Source organism: Prinia subflava, chromosome 9 (genome assembly GCF_021018805.1).
Source record: "Prinia subflava isolate CZ2003 ecotype Zambia chromosome 9, Cam_Psub_1.2, whole genome shotgun sequence".
Lineage (NCBI taxonomy): Eukaryota > Metazoa > Chordata > Aves > Passeriformes > Cisticolidae > Prinia > Prinia subflava.
In genome coordinates this window covers 4636778-4651702 of record NC_086255.1, presented here as the reverse complement: position 1 = coordinate 4651702, position 14925 = coordinate 4636778, and the positions used below count along the sequence as shown (strand labels likewise).

The following is a 14925-nucleotide window of genomic DNA, read 5'->3' as shown; positions in this document are numbered from 1 at the left end:
GTTTTTGGTTCGGGATTTTTTTTTTTTTTTTGAGTGGGAGGAGGGCCGGCTTTGGGTTGTTCGGTTTTGTTATTTCTTTTTACAGCTTTGGTCAAGAAGAGAAACTGTGGGGAGCCCTTACCTTGTAGCCGCCGATGCGGTGCTCCTGCTTGAACTCCTTGCCGTTCTTCAGCCACCGCATGGTGGGCGTGGGGTTCCCCATGGCCGGGCAGCGGAACTTGACGGTGTTGGCGGCCGGCACGGCGTGGAGCCTCTTCTCCATTTTGTCCGTGTGCGTCCAGTAAGGCGCCCCTGTTCCGAAGGGACACATCCACAAACATCAGCACCTGGGAAGCCAGCCCCACCTCCAGCCCCTGCCGCCGGACCCTGCGTGGACCCGTGCTGAGCGTGGCTTAAAAAGAGCGCGGTTTAAAGAGAGCGCGGTTTAAAGAGAGCACCGTTTAAAAAGAGCGCGGTTTAAAGAGAGCGCGGTTTAAAGAGAGCGCGGTTTAAAGAGAGCGCGGTTTAAAGAGAGCGCGGTTTAAAGAGAGCGCGGCTTAAAGAGAGCGCGGCTTAAAGAGAGCGCGGCTTAAAGAGAGCGCTCGACTGGAGAGCGTGGGCTGCAGGTGTCAGCCAGGGCTTTGCCACCATCAGCTCAGGCTGCTGCTCTGGGTTTTTATTTGCAACAAAATCCCCATAATTAGCCACAGACAAGCTTTGTTTGACGTACATCAGGTAAGGCACAGGATTCTCATCAGACACTTTTGACCTCGAGGTGAGTTACTGTGATGGTTCAAACTCAGTTTTTGGCCTGCAGCTGTGAAGTCAGGCAGACCAAGAGAGAAGATGCTTGGAAGCATCAGCCTTCCCCTTTCCCCCTCTGTGAGCAGGGGGATAAAAGCACCCCCTGTCTGACAGCACACTAAAGCCTGCAGTGTGTGATGCCAAGGTGGACTGTGCTGCCACTGCCATAGAAACCACTGAAATGTATTTACAAATGGAACGTATTTTGGAAATCTTAACCCAAGCAGGAGAAACCAAATGAGTAAATGTGGATCAGCAAAAAACGTTTATCATTTTGGAGGGGTTTCCCACACTAATGAGCCTTTTGAAGTCCTAAGGGTCAGTGACATCCAAAAACATGGCATAAAATGAGAGCGTCTCTCTCTCAACGCACATTTTCTGAGGTGATCACTTTTCCCAGACCCTGACATGGCTCTCCTGGCTCTCACTCACTCCTTGCCAAGTCCTGGCCCAGCCTGTGCCCACATGAACACCACAGGAAGCATATTTGTCATGTACCAGTAGAGGAAACACAGCAGAACAAAATTTACAACAACCCATGATATGATTTTACCCTCACAGAAATAAACTTGGATGCAGAAACTCAAAGACAAGGGTATCCCATCTGGATCCTTGCACCACTTCATCTACATTTCTCAATGTCTTCATGGCATTGCTTCAGTCGTCTCACCATAACAGTTTTTTAAAAAAGTTAAAGATTCAAGATCTGTTTAATAGTAGGAAACATTAATTTCTTTTACAATGGAGTTTTCCTGAAGCAAATCAGATTAGCGTGGAATTTTTAGGACTAGAGGGGTCCAGAAAAATAACTCCATTTCTCTCAGCCCTGTTTCATTTCCTTCATTAGCAGGCCAACACTCCACTATAAATAAACTCTTCCGTTCCTCAAATATTTATAGCAGTTCTTACAATCAGTGCAAACTCAGAAATCCTGCTAACCCCCCTCTCTAAATAAAAATACAGCTGGACAGAAAATACAGGAATAAATCCTTTAACAAAGTCTCTCTCAGTATAAAGAAAACATTCTAAATGCAAGTCCTATAATGATGCTATGAACGATAAGTGTTTGGGTTTGTTTTTTTTTTTTGCCTGAAGTGGCAATTAGTGTTAAAATTAATGAAGTAGAAAAGCAAAGCAAATTTGTGCATGTAATCAAAATAGAAAATCAAGTAACTATTGAAAATTTAACTGCAACACTAAGAAATTGTTACGCAGACTAAAGTGAATTAGGGATGCAAGGAAAATCACTGTTAACATTATTTGCTAAAAGCAGGATCAGATTAAAACAACAGAAGACTTTAAACAAAGCCAACCAGAGGAATTAACTGCTACATGCAAAGGCCAAATTACATTACAAGTACACCAGGCAAAGGCAGAATTACATGCTGGTACTGAGGGATTAAAAAGCTCTTTTCCCTGGACTGCTAAAAAGCCTTCCACAAGGCAACCACTGCTGGGCCCTCCTCACAGCTCCCACCAAGTCAAAGCAAACTGGAGCAGGTCAAAGACAATCAACCATCCAAACCAGCAGTATGAGCACCCCAGCCAGGGCAGAGTGCTCACTTTAGCCTCCAAATGGGTACTGCCAACCCAGCAGCTCTGCAGCCAGCACGGTCACTTCTCATCACCTCCACCACACGAACCTTTCTCAGGTGTACAGAGCACAAGGAGCTCACAGGCAGGCACTGCCAAGCACAGCCCCTGAGCCACGGGATCCACAGCTCACCCATGGCACAGCTGCCCTGCAGCCCACGGGTGCAAGGGCCAAGCTCTGGGAAGCTCCACCAGGCTGGGACCAGGCAGGAATCGCACAGGATGCAGCCACCAGCAGCTCCCCAAACAAAGCTGCTTCACACAGCCAGGTTTGTACTGTGGAGTAGTGCAGCCCATCCTCTGGTTACTTGAAAATAATTATCCTTTCCATCAACAATCTGCTCCTGGAAAAGCTCCAGTGCAGCAAATGCATGGAGGAAAATCTCTGACAGAGATGGGTGCAGAAAAGAGGCCAGGCAGCATCAGGCAGGAATGAAGAGACACGGCGCAGGTTTGTCCCACAGGAGGGGAAAGGAAACACTCCAGAGTGGGAGAAAGGCCTGTTTGGAAAGCTTCCCCTCACACAACTCCCAGCATAACCTGCAGTGCTCCTAAATTACAGATCAGCTCGCAGAAAAGCATGCAGCTGCCACATACGGAAAACACCATCTGAAAATGCTCCAAGACATCCTACATTTTTCATTTTTGGCAGCTCCTCAGCATGTTCAAGGGAAAGAGGAAAAGGCAGCAACATCCACAAACCACCACACTTGCCCTTAAATTGTGCTTCCATCCAATGATTGATCTGATTGACACATAGCTTTCATCTCTATAGATTAAATCATCTTTTACTGCTTCTATTTGTCTTGAGAGGAAAAACATCGAGCTTCACTAAAACCCAATAATGAACACAGTTAATGAGTAGATACCACCAGGTGCTGACTGCTCTCAGGGGCCATGTCCATCACATCCCATCACTGCTACCAGGACAGGTGGAAGAAGGTGGCACCACTGCTGAAAGTTCACAGTAAGCACAGGGCAGACTCCAGCATGAAGCAGTAATGAGCAGCAGGGGAACGGGTGGGAATTCCTGATTGCTTTTAGAGTTCTCATTAGTGAAGAAAATATCCTGCTGACCCACACTGCACAGACATTACATCTAATCAGCCAAATCTCCTGCATGTGAAATTGAAATTAGGAAGCCCAGGGGACCACTTCACTTCAGGACTCTTCAGTTTTTATTTGGACTTATCTAATACAAAGAAATACAAAAGTAGTCAACTCCAAGCCTGCCTGACAAGCACCTCAAGCAGGCAATGGAGAGCCGTAAGTGACCACATCAAACCCCTCCAAGGTTTTCAGTACTATTGTATTTGACCTTTAATTAAAAAACACTTCTAGGCAACATCCAATTTTTGCTGCTCCCCTGAGTGGGTTTCCACTCTACAGGATTTGATGAATTTGAACCTTGTTTCATCCTTTCTGAAACTCTTCAAAGCATGAAAGGAACAGCATGTGGATTACATTTAGATACTTTTTGTTCTTGGTGCCAATTTACCATTGCTTGCCCCAGAAGAAATTGTTTAAAGGGCGATAAGAAAAAAAAAAGTCATAAAGCTTCCAGTTGCCTGACCAGAATTCAAGGCAGAGCAGCAGCATCTTCAGGGCTACCCAGAGGTCTACAAAATAAATGAGTTGGTGGACTTGATTGCAACCACCACGACAGCTGCTGCCTTGCCAGCATCAGGTCAGGATTATAGAAATCCCTCAAATTAGAGCTACCTCCCAAAATCACAGTGAGGACAAGGCAGGAAATGCCAGCAATGTCTTTCCCACTGCTGCCAGAATGATGATCAGCACCTCATTTTGTAAAAGCGAGTTCTTGGAGATGACCCTCCAAGAACCAAGCTAAGGCCCATCTTTAGGGTAACAAAGGGGAAAACTCGTGTTGCCAACAAAGCCATTTTGTGGAGACAGGGGGCTTCTGCAGTGGAACCAATCCTGCACCTTCCCCACGAGCACTAATCCCTTCCACAAAAGCTGGAAGTAATAAAATGCTATTCAGGATGCAGTCTGGAACAAATCTACCACAGTGTTTTTTCAGACAGTTAAAGTATCTGTCAAGCTAAAGGGACAGCAAACGCAGAGTGAAATCTGCTCTGCGTGCCTCTTACTGAAAAATACACACAGGGCCAGTGGTCAAATGCACACTAGTGCCCTCCTCTCCCAAGGAGGAGCTGCTCCTCACATCTACAGAGTCACCTACAGCCTCCAGTGACTTCAAGAGCAATTGTATTTTCTGGCCAGCCTTGAAAATTGCACTAGATTTCCTCAACAGCCTCTTCACCTGCATTTGGAAACCCTGGCCTCTGAAATACTATTTGCAACAGAGGTAAAGAAAATAAAACAGCTTAAAAGAATACTTAGCAGTGTAAATAAAACAGCTCTAAAAGGTTTGTTTTAGTTTTAAGTATGCAGGAATGAGAATGCCAAGGTTCAGCTTCCTGTTGAAGGCACTACAGCCATTTCCTGCCTCATCTCATCATAATTAACATGCCAAGACAGCTGGACTTTATCAGAATTGTTTCATCAAAAAGCAACAACCTTTGAAGACTATGGCCTTTTGTTTCCATCAGTAAAGGCATAACCAGGCCAATTTCCATTGCTTATCCTTAATGATCACAGCTGTAATTTGTATGTAAATTATCAGTTAAATCATTTGAGATCTGCAAAGCTCAAACCATGACTGAGGAAACACTTCAAATGAGTTCTGCAAAAGAGCAGCAGCCAGGGCCTCTTGTGAGGTCATGGACTTCCTCAGGCTCAACATCCCAAAGGCAGGGAAGGGAGAGGGCATTTGGCCACTGGGTACCACTGCCTGCCTCACAGCACACACAGGGAAGACACAGCTCCTGGTTCACTCTTCCATCTGCCTCAGTATCTTCAATTGATGTGGCATCTTGGGTGAGATAGAAAATTTGGAAGAGGAGAATAAGGCTTACAAGGCACTAGGCACACTACACCAAGTCCTACCCCTGACTTACATGCGTATCTCTTCTTGTCAAATCACAACCCTCTTTTGCCAGCCTCATGTTACTCCAAGGGAGTTACTATGATGTAACTTTTCACTGAACACAGAACACTTGGAGGGACACAGTGCTGCGAGCCTTCATCACTGTCCTGCGTCCAGCTCAGACCCGTGGAGGCTGTGCTGCTCCCTCAGCTGAGAGTGGGCTCCTTTTACAGAGCAATCCAACAAGGAGTTGCCTGTGCAACACTCTGCTCAGGCCCAAACCTGTTTTCCTGCAGTTTCCTCCCTCCCATCTCCACGGCTGCGCTCTCCCCACCATCCCATTGTTCAAACGCTTTGGCTTGAGAGGCACCTTTCACTCAGAGCAGGGAAAATGTGCCTGGCCCCTGCTGCAGCACACACCCCTGTCCCAGCAGATGGACACTGTCAAGGGCCTTTCACCAGCTCCCCAATCAAGATTGATTAACAGTAGCTCAAAATGATAGCTCGTTTTACAAGAACGTCATTAGCGCAATCACTGGGCACTGCTCCCTGTTGCTGGAAGGGCAGGAATCCTTCTGAGGCCATTACAGAGCACAGCTGCCTTGAGAGCAGGTCCTGTCCTTATTCCAAAAGCCATTTATACCCACAGTGGATCACCAAAGCCACCACTGCAGATCAGAAGCACAACTGTCACCGAAAATATCGCAAGACCTTTTCTGACCTTAAACCAGTAAAGTTTTAAGGAACAGCAAACACTGGAAATGGTTCCCAAAAGGAATTTCTAACCATGATTCCATTTCAGGGCAGCACTAACACTGCCTGGATTGGTAGGGTTTGCCTAGACAACCTCTTTTAAAGGCAGTGTCCCTTTCCCAAGCTCTCCAATTCTCTTTGCCACCGCATTCCTCTGTCAGGGCAGGCTCCAGCTGCCCGATCTCAGTCCCCTTCCAGAGGCACCTATGCATCAGCCCAGGGTTAATCACATTAACAGATGGCAGAGGCCAAACAGGCAGCTAGGAACTTATATCACTTTAAATAGCATCTAATGTTTCACAGCTTCAGGCCAGGGGCAGCGGCACACAAAAGGCACTAACCAGGGGAGCCGAGATCAGGCTCGTGCTTTATCACCTGAACAAGTGTTCCAGGCTGCAGTGCAGCTGCCAGCTCCTAATCAGGCTGAGCAGCAAACACACTCCCTCCCTGCCCACTCTGGGTGCCACTCACTGACATCCCCCCCAAGGATTTCTGTGCTCTCTGTGTTATTGACTTTACCAGGCACCAGCGACAGCAAACCACCACTCACCCAGGGGGTTTTGCAACTCTGCACAGTGGCATAAGGAGCCAATGTGAATTTTATATACTTTTTTTTCCTCTCTCCAAGAGTGCTCTATTTAGAGCTTATTAATAGATTCAGGAATTCTCTAAAGAGGACGGAGTTTAACGCGTTCAGATGGGTTTAAGACTCTTTCAGCCCATTTTTATCAGGCATAAGTAACATAAAATGTGGGTTTAGCACTGAATTGCCTTCTTTGCAACAAACCTTACGGTCCTTTACAGACAAAAAAACCTCATTGTGTCCAAATTCATTCTCTCTGGGGAGATTTCTGCTGAGATTAGAGATTGAAGGATTTTCCTCATTACAACTTCTTTTTTTTTTTAAGTTTTCATACCACCTTTTAACAAAATGAGATGGATCTTTGTTTCTTCTATTGAATTTCTGATCAGGTTCAGGTAAAGTTAGTTCATCTGTGAAAGTCTAAATCAGACAAAGACCAAACTTCAATTCAGGAAGAAAGGAAACTGCAGAAATGCCAGGAAGAAGGGAAAAAAAGAAGTACAGACCAGGAAAGCACGTTCAGAAGAATATTAGTTTATTTTTATTTTTCTTTTCCAAGTTACGAGCTACGTGAAACAGAAAACAGAGGAGGACAAAGACACCACTATTTGACAGTACATGCAGTTAACAATCAAGAAGCTCTGAAGACAGGAGTGCAAAAGATGGGATATTTTTTCACGTGGATCTTGCTAGTGACTTCTGGCACTTGGCTGTTACTTACTCATCTGGTTGCTGTCATTCACAAAGTCCTCGGACCCATCATTGTCGTCTTCATCATCCCCAGAGGAAAGAGCATCTGCACATTAAAAACAACCAAGTCTTTAAACCAGCCTGGTTTTTTTCTTTTTTACAGACAAATAAATTGGTAAGCTACATGTTTTAGACTATAGAATATATCAAGGAGAACGAGTGTTTATGTTAGTTGTGCAGAAGGTAGGGGAAAAGAAAATCCAGCCACAAAACGTGCTATTTCCACATAAAATTGTAATAAAACCAGCTAATAGTCCTTCCTGAAGTGCTACAGAGATTCCCAAGGGAGTTTGCTAATTGCAAAAATCTCTTTCCACTTAATATTTTAACTTCTGTTAAAGAAATGCAGTTGAACAGAACTGAGCATCTCCAAAACAATTTCTCTCTGAATTTGAAGGATGTAGAGCACACATTTTCCTCTTCTGATGCAGGGGGCAAAAACTTGTATTCATTCTACTGGCTTTATCATCATCACAGCTGTCTAATTTAATCCTGTCAGAGTGGCATAAAACAGAGAGCTCTACAGCAGCTGTTAATCACCATAGAGCCCACGGAGCAAAAAGGAGTAGATACAAACTGAGCCCATTTCAGGGTCAGGACAAGGAGAAAAATCCCCAAAACGGCCACAGAGCTCATCTTAACTGACTGAGCCCAAGCAGTCTGTTTCATGTTAGGTCCCAAAGTGTCTCAACATCACATTTTACAGCTTCTGCATGCAAAAAACCTTCGACTCACTCACCTGTAACATTTACAATGAAGTACAGAGTATCACTGTCTAGGGTCCTAACAGCAGTGCAAGCATAGAGGCCCGAATCTCTGGCCGTGGCATCCTTAATTTGCAAGTACTCCCCAATAATCACTGTCCTATTGTCGGGCCCCAAAGGGAGCCCGTCCTTAGTCCAACTGATCATGACGGCGTCCCTCAATTGACAGCGCAACTCGAGCGGCTCTCCGGGAAGTGCCGAGTACACGTCTGGCTGAGAGATTTGGTATTTGGTTGGCGGCTCTGCGAAGGTGGAAGGAAAGGAGGAAAAAGTAGAAGAAAGAGAAGGGAAAGGAGAGAATTTCCAACACAGGTCAGTGAAGGGCCTTTTCATCCACGGAAATCAAGTTACGTTCAATAAAAAATAAGAGTTTCATCCGGATCAGCCTGGTGTGATGTGTGGTAAAACTGAACCACGCGCAGGTTGTTTTAAAGCTCAGGCACTACTGATCAGTGTCTTGGCATGTCCCTTGTCCCCAGTGCCACACCAACACATGACTCTTCTCATCAGTCACAGAGGGTGGGGGACAATGAGGATTGCAGGACCTGGAGGCTTCAACGGGCTCGTAGGATCAGGAGGTGTTCAAAAGGCAAATTCCGTTTTCTATCTTAGCATTTGGGTCCATAATTCAAATGAGTAATTATCTTTCCCCACCTGATTTTATTATAAGTTGCTTTTTAATTTTTAAAGCCTGGGAAGTGCTGTATGGAAAGAAAAGGATGCCCCAAAACCCTTTCACTCGCTAAGTTAATAAACATGAGTTGCTACACACATCATATATGATGTCTTTTATTTTTCTCCCTGTGCCCATCAGAAAGCCTCTACATTTGCCTTCTACACTACCAGCACTTCTCTCCATGTAACTTTTTCCTTGAAATTCTTTTTTGCCTCATCACTTAGTTCACAACCTCTCCCAGGTGGAATAAAGCAGAAACTCAGGTGCATAAGCAAAGCTTTCAGAGTCAAAGTGTGCACACAAGCTCAGAACAAATTGGCTCATCCATCAGCTCCCTTTTGTAAGCCAGTAAGAAGAATGTCAAACCACAACCTTTTTCCAAAAAACATCCTTGGGAAACTGCATCTGTCTATAGTTACTAGAGCTTCATCTCTCCCTTGCAGGATCAGCTGTCAGCTGGGGGAAAGGAGCTGCAGCCCCGGGCACCCCAGACTGTCTCCACAGTGCAGAGGGAAGGCTCAGCACACCTAGGATGAACTCAGGCTGTCCCACAGACAGGCACTGATCCTGGAACTGGTTTCTCCCTACCACCATGCCATCCCTCTCCCAGGGGCCTTGCCAAGGGCAGCAGGAATGGGAAATAAGGGAAAGAAGCAGTGAGGTATCTTCTGTTTGCTCATGGGGAGGGTCAGAGTGCACAGACAGCTGCTCTCCGAGCAGCCCAGCCACGTCCTGCCCTGCACGGGCACCAACTGTGCACCTAGGAATAAATAAAACACCTCTCTGTCTGCTTGGGACTCTGAGAGAGTGCTAAAAGTGACTCTTTGATGTCCACACTTCCTTCAAGGAATGCCAAAGCCCTGAAACCAGTGCTCCTCATCCTTGGGTCGTCATTTTCTGTATCACACTTTCAACAGGGTGCTTGCACCACACCTGAGCAGCCCTGCAGATGGGAATGTGGAAATGCTGAAGTTCTGTCAGCAGCTGAGCTTTGTGCAGCCCTGCAGATGGGAATGTGGAAATGCTGAAGTTCTGTCAGCAGCTGAGCTTTGTGCAGCCCTGCAAGAAGCCCGGAGTTGGACTTGATGGTCCTCATGGGTCCCTTCCAAGTCAAAATAAGATTCTATGAGCACCAGAAGGACCCAGCACGGTGGGGGATTCATTCAGGTTCTACTGATGGACTTGGAGACCCAATTTCTCTCCCACTCATCCTGCAATCCTGCCATTACAGGAATGTGCCCTGTCAAAGCTTCTCCTGCCTTTTTCATTAGGGCAAATATGTTTTCTCAAAGAACAGATCTGACACACATCACACCAAGGTGGCACATAAACCCCATCCCACTATGAGAAGTTACAGAGACTACAAAGTTTCTTGGATTTGGATTTTATAACAATGTTTCTAAACTTTCTAGCATGCAGAGTTCCATTTCAAGAGTCTAGGACAGGCTCCAATACAGATTTATACCCCTTATAAACTAATTCATTCTTGCTGATACAGCCATGAACTCACAGATCTGCAATGCAGGTGTTTCATGAGTACTACATTATGCTCTTAGAAATCGAATTTCCAGAAAGATCATGGGCTCCTTTCTACATATATTTAATCACAGTAATGAGTGTGTTTGTGTCTGCTTGAGAATTTTTTTAATTAGATTTCACTGTCAAATAAAAAGGTACCTAAAGCCAGTTACCTAATTTAGTTTGAAGTTAATAAGACTTCTTTGTAATGCTCTACCTGCAAAGAAAACTCCTTTTACAGAGTTTACACTGTGCCAACAATGTACTGGAGTATAAAAATGTCTCTGTTTAAACTTTTTTAAAAGCCACCGTGGTTGATGATACCTCAACCCTTCTTGAAGTGCATTAGAGCCTTCTGCTGAACAGTGCCAGGAAACTCACAGGATAAGCCCACCCACAATTAAAAGGAAATTGAAATGAAAATAATTTTTAATATCATGTCCCTGACTTCATCTCTTTTTAAACTACTAACCCCAAATTTGCACTGAGTCTGTCAACACAAATCCAAATCCAAACTTGAGAACAGTAATATATTTCAAAATTACAATTCAAAAAAATCCTTTTACAAAGAAAATCACTAGTACACTAAAGAAAAACAAGGTATTAGCATTTGGTATATATTATCCTCTTCCATTTCTTGTTCTCTAGAGTATCAGGGAAGATGCAGCAAAGTGTTGTCATGATATAATGAAGTCATGTTTGGAAATTGTGAGTTATTTCAGGTAAGCCTTTGTGTTGCCAAACTAGAATGTAGCAGCACTTAAGACTGTCACTTTTTATAATGTTTGCCTATAAACTTTTTTCCAGTGTGGGTTTGAAATGGTGCCCAAAAGCAAACAGAGAACAGGTGGGATTCTGAGGCACGAATCCACCCAACAGCTTCACTGCAAAATCAACCAGTTCAAACTGCTCAGAAATTCCCATCAGCACACAAACAACCTATGCTGCAAAGTTAACTCTCCCTGGGACACTGCACATGGATTTTTGCACTGCTCTGAAATTCAGGGAGAAATTTTGAAATCATGTCCATGCTGTCCCATCAAACCAATGGCTCCCCTGTGGCTGACAGCAGGACACTTCCCTGCTCCCCAGGCAAGGCTTGATGATGTCCAGCTCCTCCAGCCCTCTTGGAAGCTCTGCCTCGGAACTGGATCCTCAGCCATCACCAGAGGCCTGTGAACTAGCCCTTTGCTGGGTTTGAAAGATTAGATAGAAAGAAGTTTTTACAAAGAGGGTGGCACTGGCACAGTGAGAGGCGGTGGATGCCCACCCCTGGAAACATTTCAGGCCAGGCTGACAGGGCTGTGAGCAGTCTGGTCTGGCTCAAGATGTCCCAGCTTATTGCAGGGAGGTTGGACAAGACGACCTTTAAAGATCTCTTCCAATCCAAATCATTCCTTGTTTCTAAGGAGGCACGAAATTCCTTTTCAAGCAAATCCTGCAAATCCTGTGGCATTGGTGCCTCCTGCAAAGGTGCCCATCCTGACGTGAATCACACCCGTCTGTCACCCCTTAGAACACCAAACAAGCAACAAAGGCATGTGCAGAATAACTCTGGGTGTTCTTAAACACTGCAGGACAGGGGACACTGCCTCTGCTGTTTTCTGCTCTCAGCTACATCCTGATTCGTAATAATGGCGCACACAATGTATTTAAACTTTACAGGTGGAGCTGGTGAACAATACTGCCATGGGAAACCAAGCTGCTGTTAAATAAACAGCTGTGAACTTTTTCTCTGCCTGCTCACACAGCCCACAGCATGGTTTATGCCATCCAGCCATCAAGTGGAGTAAAGACTGTTTGTATAAAAGCCACGACCACAACAGAGGACTGGGGACACTCTGACTGCTCTATTTCAGATTATTAAGATATGCAATTGTATTCCAAATCATGTTTCTGTTCCAGATTGGATCACTTGAGATATTTATACTTCCTTAGGTTTTAAATTATTATTATTATTATCATTATTATTGTTATTATTTGTCTCCATCTAATAAAATATTAACAAAGAGTTGCTTATCTTAAGTCTCAAGTCATTTAGTTACTTAGTTACAGAGCCAAATAATGAAACAATCAGCTAATAGCTAACCCCAGCAAAGACTCTCACACAACTCTCCAGAACACAAAAGCCTCAGACCCCATCAAGCCACTTTCACTTCAAAAGGCTTTAGTAAATAACTAAACACTCACCACAGTGTGCCCAGAAGGGTCAACAGACCTGACCTGTCAAGAATCCAAGAGGTTCATTGCAAAATTGAATGTCCCCACAGGGAACACCAGGCTGCCAAGCAGCAGCACCACTGCTGCTTCTGCTACCCCTCCTCACGGTTTTCCTGCCATTGAGGGAAGTCCAGCAAGGCCACACTGGATGAACAACACGGAATGGGGATGTCAAACAGGTCTCTTGACTCTGCAAGTCAAGCCCAAGGCTTTAGGCTCTCTCCAGGAGGCAGCCCAGGTATCACCAGTCAGGTGTGCAGCCTTCCCTCCCACCTCCCAGGGACAAAATGATGGGATTGTCCCTTAATTTAAGCTGGCAGACCAATATTGAGAGTATCTCATGTCCTCTTCTGACAATGGATGATGAAATCAGCCTGCAAAAGACACGGCCACCAGTTTAAGAATGCAGAGAGTCATTCCTGGCCATGGTGACCATCTCCCCTTAGCCAACAACAAAACAAAGGCTCCTTAGACAAAGGGGCACAAAGCAGTGTTTGCAATTCATCCATCAGCTGCTCCAAAGCCACTGGATTCCTGCTGTCCCATTTGTACTGTTACTACCAGCCAGCTGCCAGCTCTGCCCAGCTCTGCCTCTGCCAGGCACCATCAGGAAGTCTCTGTTCTGATAAAACACTTTCCATTCCAAATTGCTACAGTTCCTCCCATAATTTTTAAGCACTATCAGTTTATTTTTTTCTAAATCCCTTGTCCCTGAACAAGACTCCAAAGAGCACGAATCATTTCCCCCCATCTAATGTATAAAAACATTAGTTGCTCAAATCTGATGAAAAAGATCTGGGCTTAGGAGAAAAGCTTCAAACACAAAACTTGAAAGAGCTATCCATGATAGCTACAAACACAAATACATGGCAGATTCTAAGTCTTTACTTGTTCCTTTAACACAAACGCCTGGGCTGCTCCATTTGATAGACTTTCACAAAACAAAGTGACAGATTCTTCAAAATAAGTTTTTCCTGGCACGTTCGTTAGTATTGTTATCCTTATAGAATAAGGACATAATCATCTGACGGGTAAAGAGACAAAGCCAGACCAAAAAAAAGGAAATTATGTAAGGGACAGGAATAATTCTCTTGCCCTGGAAATGAACATTTGCAAAATAAAGTTGCCACATCATATGTAGCTGGTGCTCCAGCAAGTGTGGAGCTTCCAGCCACACTGACCTGCTGGAGCTTGGGCCTCCACATCATGTCAACTCCTATTGAGTGCTACATATAATAAAACCATCTAAAAAAAGTGACTCTCCTCCAATTGCAACAACTTGCCAATGTCATCACGGGTAAGGGAAAATATTACACTGCACTATATCTTGTTTTCCTGAGCTTTGAAGGCTTAGAAAAATAAAAAATTCTGGTGAGCAACAAAGCGCTTTGCCACTTGCCGGACTCCTTGGATGAGAAAAAAAACCTCCACATGGGCACCCAAAAATGATCCCCACGTGATTCTATCCACCTGTCTTGGGTCATACTCCTTGGCAGCAGGTAACAAAGATTCCCCAAGCAGCATCTGGCCCTGGCTACAGCCACCCAGGCCCCATCACACCCAGCAGAGGAGAGCAGTGGGACCAAACCCCGTGAGGATGGTGATTGACACAAGGACATGAAAAGTTTCATCAGGGCTTTGACGGCTGCCAAGCAGTTGGGTGGGTGTGTCTCACTCACCCCATGGTTAAGGAAAGACTCATTCCCAAAGAGAAAGGAATTATACTTGTCCAGGCTTCGTGCTCATAGCCTGGTTGCTCCTACCTGTCTTTACAGACGTGGCTGTTGAGTTACGGCTGCACAACCACGCAACCTGCGTCAGGAGCGCCAAGGATCACACGCTGCTGGGCCTGGCTGTGCTCTCTGTGCTCCTGAAGCCAGGCCAGGGGAGACTCAGAGCCTGCCAAGAGCAAAGTAAACAGCAGAGCCCAGCGAGGCCACCTCCTGCTGCTGGGAACTGCCCTGCCACTTTCTTCCTGTTTGTCCCCGTTCCTCGCGCTCTGCTCCTTGCAGGATGAAGAGTTCTTCATACAGCAGCAGCAAAGCTCTGATCTCCAGAGAGGGGCAGAGATGGCTTCTGCACGAAAACTTGGCAACCATGGAGGGAAAGAGCACCCTCAACCCTGAGAAGCCACACCAAACCCCCCAAAATTATTGTGCTGCCTGTTGTGATTTCATCAGTTTGATGAGAAACTAAAGGCCATCCTCAGGATGTGAATGTTTGGTTGCAGGCACCAAATCTTGACCATTGCTGTTCAAGTCGTAAACTCCACCATCTGCCTAATGTAACAGAGTGAGAGTCTCTCTGCTAAGTGAACTGAGGAGTACAACAA

At 45.3% G+C, this 14925-nt stretch overlaps 1 protein-coding gene across 10 annotated transcripts in view; it reads right to left on the bottom strand.

Moving 5' to 3' along the window:
* Positions 1-14925, bottom strand: part of FGFR2 (fibroblast growth factor receptor 2) — an 80323-nt gene that overhangs the window by 52463 nt on the left and 12935 nt on the right. For 5 of the 10 annotated variants that reach the window (XM_063405172.1, XM_063405171.1, XM_063405169.1 and 2 more), the window contains exons 3-5: positions 8155-8421; positions 7387-7461; positions 122-291 (exon numbers count right to left, since the gene is read on the bottom strand). In XM_063405172.1, the coding sequence (XP_063261242.1) occupies positions 122-291; positions 7387-7461; positions 8155-8421 (512 nt within the window). The remainder of the gene's footprint in view (positions 1-121; positions 292-7386; positions 7462-8154; positions 8422-14925) is intronic. The other 5 variants (XM_063405178.1, XM_063405177.1, XM_063405175.1 and 2 more) reach the window with 2 other exon arrangements.